Here is an 18,604-nt window from a genome sequence, read left to right on the forward strand (position 1 = left end):
ATCTGGATTTTTTGCCTCTGAATTTAACTCTTAAAATTGTCAATAAATCATTTTCAGCTTTATTTTTCAATGTTAAAAATTCAACCTAGAAGAATTGGGGGGAAAGGACCTTTGGCCTTGACTCTGTGAAGTCCACGAACCGCGACATGGAGGAGAAAGGTATTGTACTCCGGGGACTGGGCTGCCGGACTGCCGCTGAGCTCCCCCCGCCGGAGCTGCTCTTCCGCTGGTCCACAAAATCTTAGGTATGGTCTGATTGGAGGGGAGTGGGGAAGTGGGAGGTGATATTCAAATGTACCGAAACTGACTAGCTCGTTTGGGAGCTGTAGGCGGGGCACTCTCAGAAATGCACATCCCACTCCAAAAATCATGTAGACTTTTTTAAAAGTTTATATGCGTGTGGGAGAACCAGGGACCAAAAACAACCCCCCAAATCCCAGGAAAAGTGTTTTCATAATATGGCCCTTTAAAGAACACACATTATCACCCTATCTCCCCCTTAGAGCTCTCTCCCTGCTACACAGACACACACGCAAACACAGTCTAGACAGACACACACAGAGACACACGCAAACACAGGTGTATGCGGACACACACACACACACACACACACACACACACACACACACACACACACACACACACACACCTGTCCAGACAGTGCGTAGGCAAAATATATTAATAAATATTTTTGAGTTAAAGTTCTTCAAATATGTGACAAAACAAATCGAAATAGTACAATAGTAGAAATAGGTACACAGATACAATTTTCTGAAATTTTATTGAAATCAGAAAAGTATATATGATTGCGAAATATTTACCTATAATGTAAAGATTATTATGATAAACAACTGTTTACTCCAAACATAATATAACTGCAACCATTTGCAATTGTATAGCAATAAACCAAAAAGAAAAACAATGGGAAAACACACATTGAAGAATATAGTAGAATCTAATAATGTATAATGGCTAATATTTTATTAAGTATGGGTTAATCAAACAAGAGTCCTAGTCTGTTTGATTGACAGGTGCAGAAAGTAGCAGGGTATATACGAACCCAGGCTTCCACATCATAGAAGAAGACCAGACCCTCATCTTAATCAACATACACCCCCGCCTTCTGGAGCTCAGCTCTCAGAGGGACACGGAAAGCCGGGTTATCATTAAGTACCTACCCATCAATATAATAGTAAAAAAAAACTTCAAAATTCACTGGTGAGTTATGACTAGAGTGTTTGATTTATGTGCGAGTAATGAGTGTTTATAAGCGTGTAAGTCATGAGACAGACATTTTTTAAAAAAAATAAAAGCAGGGCTGAGAGATCAGCCCTGCTTCAAGTCAAAATGTTGCAGAGTTATCGCCCCACAGAAATATAAAGCTACTGTATGTCAATTGATTTTTGTGGATATATCTGTTTTAGATACACATGTTTTAGATTCAAACAGATTTTCTGCCTGCTTCTTGTTTTGTTATTCACGTCCACAAAAATTCACTAGGATGCAGATTATCTATTCACCATCATCATCATTCAGTTCTCTGATTTTCTTCAACCTGTAGATCTCTTGGTCAGAGAAGACCCCTTTTCTTTAACCCCCATTGGGCTTTTTACTGACTTAAACAATTGTTTTTTTTTTAATATTCTTTGATTTTCACTTCCATGTTTTTGACAGACTGTTCTCTACCAAGGCCCACTACCTCTGAGTTTGGTCAACTATGTCATTGTGTCCAAACAGAAATTCTGCCTAGCAATTGCTGGCTGGCTGCAGAGATCACAAAACCCTTCCTCGACCCGCTGTATTTACACACTGACAAGGAAAAAAACACAAAGGATGCAACCATTTGAAAGCCACTCAGTCTATAGAGACCACAATCCCACCATGCAGCAAGGAAGGAAGGGAGGGAAGGAGACTACAGCTGACACAGAGACACTGTGGAACCAGAATCATATAACATAAACCCAGCGTAGAGGTCCTGAGTGAATGTAGGCTGGAAGGTGTGGATGTGTGTCAGTGTGTCTGAGGTCCCGCCTACATCTGGGGACACTTCGTAGAAGGACAGAATGCCAGCAGGCTGGTCCAGATACACTCCTACTCTGTTATAGCAACAGGCAAAAGGTATCTTTGTTTCACTACCATTGAAGTGGGCAGAGTAAATTTCATCATCATTATTATCATCACAATGAAGACACCAAGACATGTTGTTCTCTCCAAGCAAGCTGTCATCCCCCCTTCCTCTCCTTGTGATTCCTCTGTATGTCACTCCTATATCCACCCTTTCTCCCCACTCTACCTCCCAGTAACAGCGGCCAATCAGACCCTCTCTACACAACACCTGTCTACGGTAGTCAAATCTTTCTGGGTGACCAGGATACCCTTGATTGCATCCAAGCTGTGTCACCTCTCTGTTGTCCTCAGACAGAAAGAGATGTCTGTGGGCTGTGTTCGGGTCCAGTGTGAGTTCACAAGCATCTGACGGGAGAACAAGACATGATTAGGCTGCTAAGTCACAGAAATGCCTGCATGTATACAAAGTTTCATGCATATTGCACTTTCCTAGTGGAAACAGCATCCATCCGTAACCCATTTTACAAGTACAAGTTTATTTTAATTTATGTCGTTTTTGAGATATGGCCGAATTTGTCGGGCGAGTGTGTGGATGATGGCTGGTTTAAGCAGCCTCACCTGGCAGAGTCAGATTGGACTCTGGGGCTTGGTGAGGCTGCACGTAAACCTTTTCCCTTTTGGGTTATCAGTGGACACAGGTTAAACCAACCATCTCCACACTCACTCAGGAGTTATCCTCGAACAACATCACCAGGCCATGCATCATGTATTTACTGCAAACTTGACAATAAACCAGATACTTTTTATGCCACGTTTTGAGTATAAAATACACATAATAACTATGATAGGAACATTATGTTATGTCTAATAAAATAATGTTAGCAATGAACAATTATAATTATATCATTTATAAACTGAAACAATGACAAATCAAAGAATTATTTACAAACATTTATAATAGGCCTAGTAATAACAACTTAAATATGTGGGTTATTTTAAATAAAAAGAACACATCATGGCTATCAATAATAATGATACTACCATGCTTTTTGTTTGCTTGTTTCTTATTATGAGAATTAAAAAATTAAAATAATGAAATGTTTAATATAATTATAATAAGTAGGATTAAATTTGATTGTGATCGATAATATCAATATACCTAAGATAAATGAAGTCGACCATCATTTTTACTCACAGTAGGATTTAAATGAACGTACATCACCTACTGCTGAGTACATGGACTTTCCATCTAAATAGTTGGTGTGTGTTGTGATAAAGCAAACAAAACAAACACTTACACTTCTTTATGCCTGGCTTCAGGTCAGGCACCTTCTTCATCTCGATGTTCAGTGTCTCCTCCAGCTGATCCAGGCATCTCCTCAAGGTCCCTACGTATGACGGAGGACGGACCTCCACCGTCTTCCAGTCCCTGGTGGGTGGAGTATTCTTCAGAGATCTGAAGGCCTGGAGGAAGTGGAGGTGGTCTTTATTGTGTGAGAGCTGCTTCACCTCTGAGCTTCTATTAGTCAGGTCTTTTATTTCCTGCTCCAGCTCTTTGATGAGGTCTTCAGCTTGTTTCTCAGTGGAATTGAGTTTCTCTTTAACCGCTCGATGGAAATCATCCTGGCACTTTGCAATGCGGCGCTTCAGAGCGGTGAGGACCTGCACACCATCGGCTATCTCTCTATCTGCCTCTTTTTTGCTAAATTCTACTGTGTCTTTAATCCCCTGAATCATTCGTATTCTGCTCTGGATCATCTGCTGAACTTCAGCCTCTATCTTCCCCAGCTTGGCCATCTTCACTTCATACACCTCCTTTAGAGGTGCAACAGGATGGGACCTGTGGTCTGTCTCTGTGCAGGACTGACACACACACACTTGTTCAGTCTGGCAGAAGAGCTCCAGTAGTTGATTGTGTTTATTACACATCCTATCTTCCAGACGGTCCATAGGCTCGACCAGATGATGTCTCTTCAGGCCTGCAACTCTCTGATGTGGCTCCAGGTGGGTTTGGCAGTAAGAGGTTAAACACACTAGGCAGAACTTCACGGCCTTCAGCTGGGTCCCGGAACAGACGTCACAGGGAACTTTTGCTGATTCAACAAAAGGCTGCTCTTTTACTCGTATAGAATTTTTAATCTGAGCTGCCAGCTCTGATAAGAGTATATTGACACGTAGATCAGGTCTTGCATGGAAAAGCTCGTTGCAAACAGGACATTTGCACCGGACGTTTTCATCCCAGAACTTAGTAATGCAGGTTCTGCAGAAGTTGTGTCCACATGGTGTGGTGACTGGGCTGCTGAACTCATCCAGACAGATGGGACATGAAAAGTTTTCTTCGGACCAGGAAGAGTTAACAGAGGCCATCCTAAACACAGAAGACAAGGTTTAAGTAAAGCAATTCCATTATAATTCCATAACAGAATTATTCCCGCTGCATTACTCACCTTGTCGTTGTTTCTGTCTGTCAGACTATTTTTTCCAAAATTCGATTTACTTTCTTCTAAAAGAGAGAACTGCTTCCACGTGCGGTGGCTTTTGTTTCTCTGGACCTTAAGTTTCGTTTCCTCAAAATGACGTCCACTCCTCTCCTCCCCTAACGCCTGGCTCCTCCCCTAACACCTGGCTCCGCCCCCATGAGTGCACTGCATCAGTGCGCACTGTGTGGCCTCTCCAAATGCGTTGATGTGTGTTCACTTCTTTCTGGGGTTAAAAGTGAACCGGTGCAAAACGAAAGACACTGTGGTGATTTACTGGGGATTTGCGACTGTTTTATTTATTTTTATCCTTTATTTTACCACGAAGGTCCAATTGAGATACAAAATCTCTAAACTATAACTGCAACTGGGATCATCGGCGTTGATCTACCCGGGTTGTTTGGAAATGGCAGGTTGATACGCTGCATATAAACAACCATATCAGCCATCTATTATAGTTTACAAGTTGTTCCAAAAACGCAGGCCGACTTCAGATTCAGTGACAACGACAATTAAGAACTTTCAAACATACGAAAATATACAATTTCAAACAGTTCCACAGTCTGTGCTATAAACCAGTCAAAGGAGTGAATGGGAAATATAGACCTCTGGCTTTGCTATAGTAGAGCTTGCACTGTTTCAGGCACTATTGCACGCCCTGTTGCTAAAAGTTGGTCTCACATAGGCACACACACACACACCCATACACAAACACAGGCCCACACAAACACGCGCGCACTTAATATTCATATCTTAATAATTTTAATACGATTTTAATCATTGAATTACGATACACAAATTATGGTAGTTTATTGAAGTAAGGCTTGGTTGTCAAAATTAGATTTCATTTCGAGTGTCAACAGTTATAACTATAACGATTGTTTTGTAATAAAGGCACAGCAGATTACACGTCATCCTTCATAACATGTGTGTAATCTGTGTGATATATTACACGTTGCCATCTGTGTAATCGGCTCAGGGTTCCAGGACATTCACTTCAAACCCCACAGATAGTATGTTGGTTTTACCGTGTTAATTGTAAAATACAAAACTGAACATAAGGCTGTTCATAAATAATACACAACATCCAAGACCACAAAATATATAAAAACTTCACTAAATTAAACAATTTATGTCTTCTGGTTTCGGATGTAGAATTCCGGAATCATTATGGAAATGTGGTTCCTTCAGAAATAAGTCTGACGAGTTAATGCGGAGTGAGTAGCGCAAGGACAACATTAAAGTGCCAATATTTTACCAAGCAGGTGTGCGCACTGCGCACACTTTGCCGTACACGCCGTTCTGTGCAGAGGTGATCGCCATCTTGCTGTTTTGATAACATTATTCTGAAAACGTATTCTTACCTAATCAGAATAACCACGCCAGCTGTGTTTGTGTGTACTTTATTTAACTTGGGGAGATGTGGGAACAAGAGGCAGCAGACCGCCAGGAACATTCAGTGAGGACATCAGAGTGATCGAGGCGGTTCCTTTCACAGTAAACATAGTGCGAGAGACACTACAACGCCAGAACAACTTTAAAGTGGACAGTGTGAGAGTTCAGTGGTGGGCCAACATTACATTTTTTTTAAGAAAATAACACTTCAAGAGCAAGCTTACTTTGAAATGATGCAACTATTTGGCTTAAGTGTCACAGACCACGCTACAGCAACTGTATTACAAAAGGCCTTGAATGTATATGAAATGGTGCACGCACACACACACTCCCATCCATTAGTTTAGAAAGTTATAGTTGGGACTTCATTTTCACTGTGCATCTTGGAAAGCAGTAGAATACAAACGCCAACCATTAACAAACTGGTTTACCTGCTCAGAAATCGCACCACCGTTTTTACCCTTGATCAAAATTCAACCTCCGAAAACGAAAAGTTGAATCTCCAAGAATGAGATGAAAAGACAATAAACAGGAAAGAACGTCGAAAGGAAATGGGACTTTCGGAAACCGTTAACACAGGGCCTGTCTGCAGACCTCAGGTAGAGAATTGGGCCGCCTCCAAGTCACAAAAAAAACAAACAACGAAACAAAAACAAAAACAATGAAATAAAAACAACGAAATCTGCTAACAACGATAATCGCTTCCCTCCCGGAAAAAAAAACGAATTAACCATTTCCAGGAGAGAAAAGGAGCCTAGAATCGACGACGCTTGCTGTTGGGGCCCTCAAAGGTCCCCGCGACTGGGGCCCCCCTGCCGAATCCTGGGACCACTCCACCTGGAGGGCCTGCTTGCTGCTGCTGCTGCTGCTGCTGCTGCTGCTGCTGCTGTTGTTGTTGTTGTTGTTGTTGTTGTTGCTGCTGCTGCTGGGGGGACTCAACCCCTGGCCGGCCCCCTAGAGGGCCCCCTTGTGGGAAGCGCTCATTGCGCTGTAGCACATCGCCAATCAGCAGTGGTACGACCACGCCACAATGAGCGTTTGGCGGTACACAAGAGTTTACGTTTGATCCACGAGTGGCGAGCCACAAAAGAAACCATGTGAAGTGGACCGGGCCGACGAGGGAAGGGGGAAAGGTGTTGCCATTAGTTACAGGTTATTTTTAATATGTAATACACACAAGCACAAATTTAAAGGACGCTCTTCAATTATTTGATTGGAAGTATTTTGGGCCCAAATATTGTATGTCGTTTGTGGTTTAAAACGACCCAAAAAGGAACAAACTCGAAAAATGAAATACGAGCGCAACATCCTTTTTGCGCCCACGTTACCATGGCTCCGTCTTCTGGCATCATAGCTGCTCCCAGATTTGCAGCTCCGTCGGGGCCTATGGCTCCACCCCTTGCACCCATGCCCATGCCCATCATTTGAGGGGGAGCCTGGCTGCCACAGGCCCCGGCCACGGCAGGATTAAAGCCATCTGCACGCAAAACAACGAAGCAGGGGTCGGTCACCGTGGTCGTTAAGACAAAGCGCTACCGTACGCCCCCTGCTCGCGTACGGCACCAAACACCAAAAGGTTGGTGAACGCTAGCTTGAGCATCACTGTGCTCCAAAGGATATCCAACGTTGGCTTTTGGTGACTTGGTTGACTGACTGATTACTGACCTCTTTCAACAGTCCAATTGTTGAATTGTGATTAAAAAAAAATGACACGGTTAAAAGTGTAATTTATCTCGTGTTTTTGCACAAAAAGACTCAAGACCATTTGGCTGCACTGGATTTTCTTTGTGCCCAAAAACTCCGGAATTGCAGCCAAAAGCCAACGTTAAGCCGTGAAAAGTTGTATTCAAGACACGGTGGGAAATATTTCAGAGATACTGAATATTAAAAATATACTTTACAGATCCTAAATAGACTTTAGAATAAAAAAAGGAGAAAGTTACAGAAGGCGCAGGGGCGTGTTCAAGGGACGTCTTCCATATCGTTTGGCTCGCTAAACCCAGGATGGCACATCAGCATGGTTAAAAAGCAACTGGAACATTCCTATCAACTGCTATGACAAACAAAGTAGGCCCTTTTTAGGCTTTTAACAAAAAAAAGAACATGTAAACATGTATTCAGGGTTAGGAATGAACCAAGTTGTTCAGATTCCCGGTTTCCAGAGACTCAAACAAAGCTGCGATCGGATTGGACGCGCTTCGAGTGATCAGCGTCATGGGGGTCCAATTTAAATTCTTTGAGTTTTGTGTTGATGCGTCCAGCTGGGAAAACCCGGGCGGGCCGCTAAGCCCGCGGTAGCTTCGACGCTAGGTTGGGCTTCAACGCTAAACTACATAGAAGTACTTGGGAACCCGGACGATGAAAGCTCACCATGTGTCGGCCACGCTAGGCCTTAAGAAAATGCAATATACATTTTATAAAAACTTGCATGACTTAATGAAAGGCTGCACTAATTAAAATTAAGTGTTGGGTGTCGTAGTGACTTAAGTTAAGTGCGCATTTTTTGTCTAGCCGCCGTCAACAAAATATGAAGCGGGAACTGAACCGAAATTTCCACAGGCCATGAAGACATTGCCATCATCGCACAAGTTGACCGGCAGTGTACCCTGTAGCGTTCGGTAGGCTTTGTGTAAATCGCATATAATCGTGTATTAATCACAGAGGTGGGAGCAGGGGCGAAAATAGGTGTCGCCCCTGCGTGTTCAATCCCAACCATTCCTCCCGTTCCTAGGTTGCTTTATTACCATAAAGGTTCTGTCCAATGGACGCTGATGTGCAATCCTGGGTGGGGACAACGACCGGTATGGAAGGCCACCGTCAACCTCCATGCAGTCCCTTCCAATTCTCGTCTCATTAAATATGTCCCTGCCTGACGGAAGTCCCCCAGGCACTCACTGTACAACGCTTTCAATGTCAACTGTGCAGACCCCCGAATCCTCAAACCATGTGAAATACCATACATTATTTAATAATTGAAATGTTGTTAAATTTAGGAAAATGCCCCAAGATTAGCTCGGGTACCCACAAACGTAGGAATATTAAGCTCTTCAGGTTTTTCCCAGGGTCCAGGTATTAACATTTGCCAGCATCATAGAATGAGAGCGTAGGGGCCAGATAATCTAGTTATGAACCCAGCCCCCCCACTACAGCAGAAAACAGGACGAGTACACACATTGATCCCTATAGGCTGATTAAATAGCTTAACTAATTTGGAACTGCATGCAAAAATGTTGCTATAAATCTGCAATTCTGCCATGTTGCCTACTTGAACAAGACGGGTTGTTAAAATAAGTCAACTTTAAAAAAAGATACAGGTCTATAAAATAACAGTGGTATTTAAGCACTTGGTTATCTAGTCTTGGTTATATCAGGAGAGACCACGCCCGTACCTCCCATATTAATGGCTCCACGAGGGCCCAGCTCACCCATTCTCATTTCCTGTTCCCTCTGGAAGAAGTGAAGAAGACACTTGAGTACAAAGCCCTTCTTAACCATAGGTCCTGTGTGGATGGGTCTACAGCTAAACACTGCCAACCACGAGACAGCGCTGACGGCATGTGGAATCGTTGCGGGAATTTGGACATCTCCACCGGTCACGTTGTCTACTAATTAGTCAACTTGTAACGGGCAGGCATCCGATTTCTTATGCTACGATCCAATAATTAAAATAAGACTTCTAAACAAGGCTTGGTTTTAAAGAAGCTACACCTAGCTGTAATTGCCCTTTACTACATTTGTGTTGAATAGCAATGCTCTGTAAAGTCAAGAAAAATACTAGAAAAGCTAAACCTAATGGAAAACAAGTAAGATTCGTAAACAATATGGGGAATGTCCCCTGTTGGGATATAAGGGACACTTTCTATACCTGCTACAATTAGCTTCTAGCAGCAACACACTACCTTACAGAATTGTGGACAGAGATTTTGGGTTTATAAAATACAATTATAATAATATGCCCACTAACCATAACCCTCAAGAATTGTAATGCTAAATCAAATATGGGGAACTAAATTAAACATGCTTTGTAATCTTAACTGATTGGGAACAAAATGAGTAAGGATTATACATAGCAAGTAACACACATATTTACAAACATTATTGGTGCGTGCGCACAAACACACATACACACACACACACACAATAAGACTGGGAGAAAATGTATAACAAATTCCTTCCTTTCATTTCACTTGTACAATTATAATCAGACTACTTGGAGTTAGCAGATAGTGAAACAAAAACCATTCCATGTATCCATTACATATATTTAGAAGCGACAGATGCTTTCGAACTTAATAGCAAATATATAAATCTTTAACGTAAAATTCTAATTTCAAAACTAACTTAACTTAGTCAAATCAATAAGAAAATGTTGGAATAAAACTACCATAGTGCAAGAACTGCAGGCTTAAAAATCACACACACACACACACACACACACACACACACACACACACACACACACACAATAAACAAACACGTAGCAAAAAATGTTGTTATAGGATTTGGCCGGTTTTTTAAGACCCTTCCATTGTGGATATTGTCTTTGTTGAGATGATCCAAAATTTGCCAATTGCTGCTAAACACTACACACTTGAATATAATGGATTTAAATAGATGGAAAACATCACGACAGTCTCAACATTGTGAATGTCATCAATTATCCCGAGGTCTTAACAAACCGACCAAATCCTTTAAATCCACTATATATACACCCATCGAAGTTGAATCAAAATGACCCAGGGGAAAATGTTTAATGTTAAAGGAAAATGGGAAGGAAATATACCTAAAAGGTGTGGTAGCTATGTAGGTATAGTTTTACAAGCAATGATCAATAAAGTTCTACAGCATATATATATATATATATATATATATATATATATATATATATATATATATATATATATATATATTCAATATAGATAGATTGATAAAGTTCTACAGCATTTATGTCTGGATGTGTGATCCAACTTTGGTATGAAGATTGTGAGAGATTTGTAGCATCTCAAAGAGAACCATTTGGACCTTTAAACCTACAATCCGTAATGTATGCACTGACGCGGTGGTTATTAGCAGACGCATCACAAAATTAAGAAGATACTCCAATAGGAAATTTCTGGCAAAATACCGGTATTTATACGGTAGGCTGCGATCCAACCATATTTTGTAATTGCGCCATGACGTTAATAACATTGAACATTTTCGGATAACATATATATTAACTAGCAGCATTTTGCTGTAAATTGCATTTTCCCAGCATCTATCATTATCAACTATTCTGGGGAATGCACCTCATTGGCTGATAGATCTGTACATCCCTATTGGTCTGATCAAAGTCAGACCATCCCACCTGACGTTGGTTATAAAGGATGGTTCACCTCATTAACAACAGACCGGCAACCATTACCTTGACAACAACCATTTAGTTTGTCAAGTTGCCATGAAACATTCATGGGTAAGAATGGTGTTTGCATATTGATTAAGGATTGTAGGTTTAATCATTTAGCCTGCCCCCATAAAGCGAAAGTTTTTTTAATGTAAAAAAACCGACAAAATAGAGAAGTCTTTAGCACCACATGCCTGGAGAACTTGGAAAAGAACAAAACTAAGAACACAAATTAAAATACACCTTAACTATATATGTATTTTTTGAAATGTAAACAACCTCTTTAGGTTCTACAAATGCATGATTTGTTGAAAATTACTGAAAATTTACAGTATGGAATATTGTAGGGTGCTATTGAGGATGAGAATATATCTGCATATCTAAATATCAACGTCAATAATAAACTCCTATAAAAACAACAAAAACAAATTAGGTTATAAATATAGTGTTGGAATCCCAACCGCACCGGTTATAGTATTTTATGCTGGATGTGAACTGTATGTGATGTCATGTCTCCTAAAATGTGTAATCATGATTCTTATGCTGTAGTTAAGTTTGTGTGGTCAGATGAACACTCCAGCGGGACCTCTCAAAACGCCAAAGGAATAGAGGAGAAAAGTTATTGCATAATCACAGGTTATACATATCTAAATTAAAATCAGCAAAATTCTATCATCATCAAGATTATATACATTTCCTGACATTCAAAGAATATCCATTTAGACCTTTATCCTTGATTCACGTGAATTAACACAAAAAGTTATTTCATAATAAAATTACATAATTCAATTAAATACAATTAACATGAGCATTAGCACCATAGCATTATAGTTATTCCAAATCATCATATAAAAGTGTTAGTTTTGATTTGTTCAGAAAGACAAAGAATGGTATAAGATCAAGTAAGTATAGTTTAAATATATAGTGAAATGAGTTCACAAGAGCATCTTATAATAAATTCAAAGATCAGGACGAAGAGCTTTAACCAACTAGATATTGCCTAGCGTTAATCATACTAAGTAAGCAAAAGGTCCCTGCTTTCAAAAGGTGTGGGTAGCCAACCACCAACAATACTCGGATAAACGATTTAACTGGCATTGTAGTAGTTAAAAAATACTCTGGATCTGAACCATGAGAACTGCAGACAAAAAGTCCCTGGGTTTGAATGAACCCCAATCACCACGGTCTACCTGCCTCTCAATGACATGCATCTGCTTAATAAAGTGCGCGCATATATATAAATTATATATGCATCTTCACAATAAAATAAAAGTACAGACAAGGCTAGGCGAGGTACGAAAATACGGTCTTAATTGAGATGGAATTATAAACAGTTGGCTGTCATGGTTGGACTTGCAGAGCTTGCGCGTAAAAAAACGAGGAGATCAAAGAAAAATACAGCCCCTCAAGATATTGTATTTACCATACAAGTACTGGAAAGGTCAAAGTCATTTATCTGGAGCGACATTCAGTTTTTCACTTCTCCAAAAGGGCATAACTACTTAAGTCATTACCAAGCATTAATACATCTGTGTTTAGCAAGATAATGGTCAAATCTCGCTTTTTAAACCAAACATAAAGCACAAATATATATATGTGTGAGTGTGCATGTGTATGTGCCAAGTCGATGTCGATAAAAAATAATCACAGGGAGTGCTCTATAAAAAAGGTAACAGATTTAAACCAGAGTCAATGAGGACTTTAAAGGGTTGATATTCTGCCACCAGGTGTGAGTTTAATTAGCCATTACAAGCCGTTTGAAAATGTGGGAGTGTCCATCTAGATGTATGCTAGATAGATCATTCTACCAGCCTACCCAGGGGACTGTAGCAAATGTTGCAGATCTATCCACACTCTCACTTATGATATCACTTGTGATGTTACTAAAATACAGGAAACGGCAGATTTTCAAACAGCTTTCCTCAATATCAACCCTGGAAAAATGGCAGGTTTTTTAAATGTATCACAGCTCTGCCCTCTCTGTGTGTGAGTGAGTGAGTGAGTATTTTCTATTTTATTACTTTTAACATTTTTAACTCATGCACTTTTTACCCTTAATGAATGGGTTGGCTGTAAAACCAAATTGCCCCTCTTGGACTAATAAAGTCATCTGAATGTGAGTGAGTGTGTGTGTGTGTGTGTCTAGGAAGTACTCACGCCCTCCATGAAGTTAGGTTTGAACCCGTCAGGCTGATCTCTGTGTCTCATCATCTCGTCCTCTCTCCTGCGCCTCTCCTCTTCATGCCTTTGGAAGGGAAACAAGTCTGCTCGTTACCGAGGGACATGAAGCGATAGCTTTTCACTGCCAGCAAAGTTTATCACCCACAAGTGACGCTAAACAGCAGTTTGCTTATTCGATGAATTCCATGTCCTCGATTGATTCGTGCAATCATTGGATTATATCTCCAATTTCAGCGCTTATCGTACATCGCTTTGGACCAAAGGCGTCAGCTCAATTAATGTAACGTTGTGATACAAAAGTCGGGGTTAAGGTAGAGGAAGACCTCAATTTCACGACCACAACTAGTGAAGTTAACCAACGGAGGACAACGTCATCCACTCCGTCCCTTAGGCCTGTCCGTCTCCTAGGCCTTCTCGGCCAGATTCAATGTGTAAAATTCTGTCTTCTTCAGTGGTGGCGCATGTTGTTGATGTTAACGTTAGCGGTTTACTGTCCGCCGCCGCTGCTGCTGTCCTGGCCAAGTCTCTCTTATACACTGAGGCTTCATATCAATGGGACCTACACGGTGACATTAGGGTTCAATCAAAAAAGGACATACGTATGTATACAAACGGCTCATTTTCCGTTTCCTGTGCGAAGGACTAGGACACCATCAGCAAGCGAGAGCGGTGCGGCGGGTGTGAACACGCACCTCATCTCAATCTGCTTGCGCTTCTGCAGCTCCTGGTTCCTCAGGTCCTCCAGCCTCCGCAGCTCCTCCTGTCGACGCATCAGATCTGGACCGGACGGGGGGGGGGGGGGGGGGAGGAGGAGTTATATTAACTAACAACATGCGTCACAAACAGGGCTGGTACACCACCATGCATCATTGGATGCTTTTGTTGCCGATACATTTTGTGTTACATGAATATATGAGAGAGACGCAGAGAGAGTGAGAGAAAGAGGGGGAGCGAAAGAGAGCGATGAGAGATGTAAAACCCTGAATCAACGTAAAAATAACGTGACGCAGGCAAATCTTTGTTCAACCACGTCCAAAAATGTCCCGGTTACTTACCAAACAATGACCAAAAAAACGTTACTGCCAGTAACATTTGTATGTTCCTTTGCTTCCAAAATGGAGGCGGTCGTGCTTATGGGACGCCACGACGCTCACGCCCCGCCGCCCCTTTGCACACAGCTGTCCCTCAGACACACTCACTTATCCATGGGTGTACCAGAGCACGGGCGGCGCACTGAACTGGGAGTCCAGTGCACTACTCGCTCCGTGGTACAAAAACAAGGCCCGTGTCGGCCCCCCCCCCCCCCCCCCCGGTGGAGGCGGATGCGTGCGTGCGGGGAGACCCACCCTGTCTCATCATCATGAGCTGGTGCTCGTGCTTGGCCGCCTCCATCTCCGTCTCCAGCTTCTGGCGGGCCTCGCCGATGTTGCGCTCCACCTGCTCCCGCTGCTGCCGCTCCATCTCGTCCAGCGCCTTCCAGCGGGACGAGTACTCGAACTCAAAGGTGCCCGGCTGGGCGAAGCGGGGGGGCTGCTCCCTCTCCCTGCGGAGTGAGCGAAAGAAGACAGCGGGGAAATAAAAGTGGGAGAGAGCGTGGCGGCCGTTTGGGAGACTGTCCTGTAGGTCACTCAGTAGGGGGTGACCTACAGGAGCGTGGTGACCACCGGTGACAGAAGGACAAAAGGTCTGCCTGTGCCGACCGCAACTGTACTCGACACTCTGGTCAACGTGTTAAGGCTAGGGTTGGCCATTTTGGAGATATCCGCCAGAGTCGGCTCGGTTTTGTATCGAACCGAAAAGAAATACGCATCTACGCCGTCTTTAGGTCTCCCTTCAAATCCACTCCCCCATAACACATGACGAGCTCGTTCACTTAAGCAACAGCTCTGCCTAGCCTTCTGGAAGGTTCCGGTCGTGTGCAGTGAGTGCACAGGGCGAGTGCATACAGTTAGTCGGGTACGTAGGTAGACGGACAGGGAAGACAGCCGATCATTTCATTCTGGCCGAGTGGAATGATTGGACTGGCTTCTTACAGGCCTGTGACAAAATACAATAGATTTTTTAATTTTCTTGATTTATTGATTCCTGTCGGGATGTGAAGAGAATTCCAAAATGCTTTTAAAATAAATTGCCTACCCTTGCTTTTGTTTATTTCACAATGTTTGCGACAAGGCATGTTAACTATCTCAGACTTCTTTACCAATCACAGTGAGTTGAAATCTAGGTTCATTTAGAATTGACCATATACAAGAGACCACCCATAGAGCGTGGGGGCCGTTTGGGAGACTGTCCTGTAGGTCACTCAGTATGGGGGGGGGGGGGCAACTCAGGTCGCTTGGATAGGGTTCCACTGCGGCGTGGTTTTAGGTCGCGGTACGGAGACACCCTCGACGCCCTACCAACGCTAGCCATTGGTTTAATTTTTAGATTTTCATGTTTTTGTTTGTCTTTTAGTTAGTGAATATATATACTGTTTATTAGATAGATAAAGAGAGCTCGCTCTCGCTCTCTCTCTCTCCCTCCCTCCCTCTCTCTCTCCCTAATATCAAACTATATAATAATACTAATAATACATTGGCCACCTACTTGTGGTACAGGGGCGTCTTCTGCAGCAGCTTCTCCGCCAGACCGTCCTCATCGTCCAGCTGCTCGGTGGGCTCCACGATGGCCGGGCGGGGGGTCCTGCCAAGACCACCACAAACTCAACAACCCTAGTATCGATCTGAGTTTGGCTCAATTAGGTCTTTCAATTAGGACACACACACACACACACACACACACACACACACACACACCTTCCTGTAGGACAAAGTATGTATCCTTGAATAGGCACTCTTATATATTATTTTTTATGTCTTGATGACGATTTAGCGGTACACATAAAGTTAAAGGTCGCGATCCACGGCTCAAAACAAGTCAATGCATCATCCATGATCCTCTAGACGGCCAGGTACCCTGGACTATCATGATAGTGGGGGTAACAGGGCAGGGCCATGTTCACGATTTAGACCATTTTGAAGCTCTACAGTAACTTCAAGTCTCATGCACGGGGTAGTCCTTCCACCATCAGGGACCCCTCCAGCGTTTCACCCCCCCCCCCCAGCGGGTCTCTTACGTGGTGAGCAGTAGCGCGCCGTCCGCACACCGGTCCAGGGCTTTGCGGGCGGCCGGTTTGTTGGCGAACTCCACGAAGCCCTTCCCCGTCGGGCGGCCGCGGTTGTCCACCACCACCACGGCGCGCTCCACCGGACCGAACTCGGAGAACGCCTGCGGGGGAAGGGAGGGGCGGTTCACTTATCCTACGCAGCTGCGTTAGCGTGGTGACCACCGGTGACAGAAGGACAAAAGGTCTGCCTGTGCCGACCGCAACTGTACTCGACATTCTGGTCAACGTGTTAAAGCTAGGGTTGGCCATTTTGGAGATATCCGCCAGAGTCGGCTCGGTTTTGTATCGAACCGAAAAGAAATACATATCTACGCCATCTTTAGGTCTCCCTTCAAATCCACTCCCCCATAACACATGACGAGCTTGTTCACTTAAGCAACAGGTCTGCCTAGCCTTCTGGAAGGTTCCGGTCGTGTGCAGTGAGTGCACAGGGCGAGTGCATACAGTTAGTCGGGTACGTAGGTAGACGGACAGGGAAGACATCCGATCATTTCATTCTGGCCGAGTGGAATGATTGGACTGGCTTCTTACAGGCCTGTGACAACAAAATACAATAGATTTTTTAATTTTCCTGATTTATAGATTCCTGTCGGGATGTGAAGAGAATTCCAAAATGCTTTTAAAATAAATTGCCTACCCTTGCTTTTGTTTATTTCACAATGTTTGCGACAAGGCATGTTAACTATCTCAGACTTCTTTACCAATCACAGTGAGTTGAAATCTAGGTTCATTTAGAATTGACCATATACAAGAGACCACCCATACACACATAAGTAGTTACTTCCCCCTTCACGCGTACCTCTTCCAGAAGCTCATTGGTCACCGCCGGCGACAGGTTGCGCACGGTGAGGGCGGCGCCATGGGTGGCGAAGCGGATCCTTATTGGCCGGTTCTTCAGAACAATTCCATCCAATTCTGCTTTGGCAATTTCTGCCAGTGTACGGCTCTCCTATAAAAGGATTTCCGGAAGATACCAGAAGGTGTTACCATGAAATCAGTCTGGCTAGAGAAGGTACAAAAAATGTAAACATGGGAAAAGAGATTGTGTGAAGTATTAAATAGACAATGGTAAACTACAAGAGCACAGTTCAATAAAAACTGAAACCACTCATCGATACAGATGAAAATACAGTATACATATAAAACAAACAAAAACAATTATGGAAATTATGAACTAGCCAACAATAGTCCCAGCATAGGACAAGCAAAGTCAAACCATAGACCTAGACTCACATATAAAGACGTGAAAGTAAGCAGCTAGTGTTGATAGACTTCTGGTCATATTGATTGTCTTCTGGCCATATTGATTGACAGTCCTGTGGGTGGCAGCCTCTGACCCATCCTCCTCCCACTAGCCCCAGTAATAGATTGTGTGCATGCGAGTATTAAACCAGTGTGTGCATAGTTAGAAACACATGGCCATAAATAAGAGCCGACATCGGGGGTGCATCATAAACATACCAGGCGGATGAACCCGAAGCCCCGGTCTCGGTTGATGAACACCTCGTTGGCCTCTCCGTATTTGGAGAACAGCTTCTTGAAGTCCTCCTCGGAGAGGTCCGTCGGCAGGTTCCCGACGAACAGCCGACAACGCTGAGTGAATGTCTTCTCCCAGGGCTTCCTGAAGCTCTTGAGGTCCAGGATCATCTCCAGAGACAGGGCACTGGGGTCCGGTCCGCTTCCCTCCCCGGGTCCTCCCCCCTCGCCGGCGGCCGGCGGGGAAAGAGGAGGCGACGTCTGGCCTTCTTTATGAGGCGGTGCTTTCTGCTCCACCGCGGCGGGAGAGTTTGTCCCGTGTCTCCCCGCCTGCGGGGAATGGTGGCTCTGCATGTTCATTTGCTGTACATTTCGGTGAGCCATCGTTTTATGACCCCGCCACTCAAAAAAGACTAGAATCGCATGCAGTGTGTTCAAACACTCGACAACGTTGTGCAG

General features: G+C 43.3%; 2 protein-coding genes across 3 annotated transcripts; both read right to left on the bottom strand.

The window, feature by feature from the left end:
- Positions 1-1,673: 1,673 nt before the first annotated feature.
- On the bottom strand, positions 1,674-4,631 carry LOC307074369 (tripartite motif-containing protein 16-like). Its single transcript, XM_079734495.1, has 3 exons — positions 4,515-4,631; positions 3,366-4,435; positions 1,674-2,472 (listed from the first exon to the last, which is right to left on the bottom strand). Exons 2-3 carry the CDS (start codon positions 4,432-4,434, stop codon positions 1,913-1,915), a joined length of 1,629 nt encoding a protein of 542 aa, XP_079590621.1. The 5' UTR covers position 4,435; positions 4,515-4,631; the 3' UTR covers positions 1,674-1,912.
- Positions 4,632-5,951: 1,320 nt separating this feature from the next.
- On the bottom strand, positions 5,952-18,604 carry pspc1 (paraspeckle component 1). Of its 2 annotated transcripts, XM_079735799.1 has the most exons (10): positions 18,131-18,604; positions 17,469-17,618; positions 16,619-16,770; positions 16,090-16,185; positions 14,850-15,046; positions 14,196-14,280; positions 13,480-13,567; positions 9,329-9,386; positions 7,268-7,416; positions 5,952-6,927 (listed from the first exon to the last, which is right to left on the bottom strand). In XM_079735799.1, exons 1-10 carry the CDS (start codon positions 18,527-18,529, stop codon positions 6,694-6,696), a joined length of 1,608 nt encoding a protein of 535 aa, XP_079591925.1. In that variant the 5' UTR covers positions 18,530-18,604; the 3' UTR covers positions 5,952-6,693. The 2 variants fall into 2 exon arrangements, 1 of the variants encoding a protein (XP_079591925.1); XR_013811837.1 differs by lacking the exon at positions 9,329-9,386 and having other exon boundaries at positions 6,787-6,927.

Source organism: Pollachius pollachius (genome assembly GCF_949987615.1).
Source record: "Pollachius pollachius genome assembly, chromosome: 4".
NCBI lineage: Eukaryota > Metazoa > Chordata > Actinopteri > Gadiformes > Gadidae > Pollachius > Pollachius pollachius.

Coding starts and splice junctions, on each gene's coding strand:
- LOC307074369 (XM_079734495.1), bottom strand. CDS start 4,434: ATGGCCTCTGTTAACTCTTCCTGGTCCGAAGAAAACTTTTCATGTCCC. Junction 2,473..3,365: donor GAAGCCAGGCATAAAGAAGT/GTAAGTGTTTGT, acceptor TTCTCCCGTCAG/ATGCTTGTGAACTCACACTG.
- pspc1 (XM_079735799.1), bottom strand. CDS start 18,529: ATGGCTCACCGAAATGTACAGCAAATGAACATGCAGAGCCACCATTCC. Junction 17,619..18,130: donor GCTTCGGGTTCATCCGCCTG/GTATGTTTATGA, acceptor ATCCTTTTATAG/GAGAGCCGTACACTGGCAGA. Junction 15,047..16,089: donor AAGACGCCCCTGTACCACAA/GTAGGTGGCCAA, acceptor CTCACTCCGCAG/GGAGAGGGAGCAGCCCCCCC.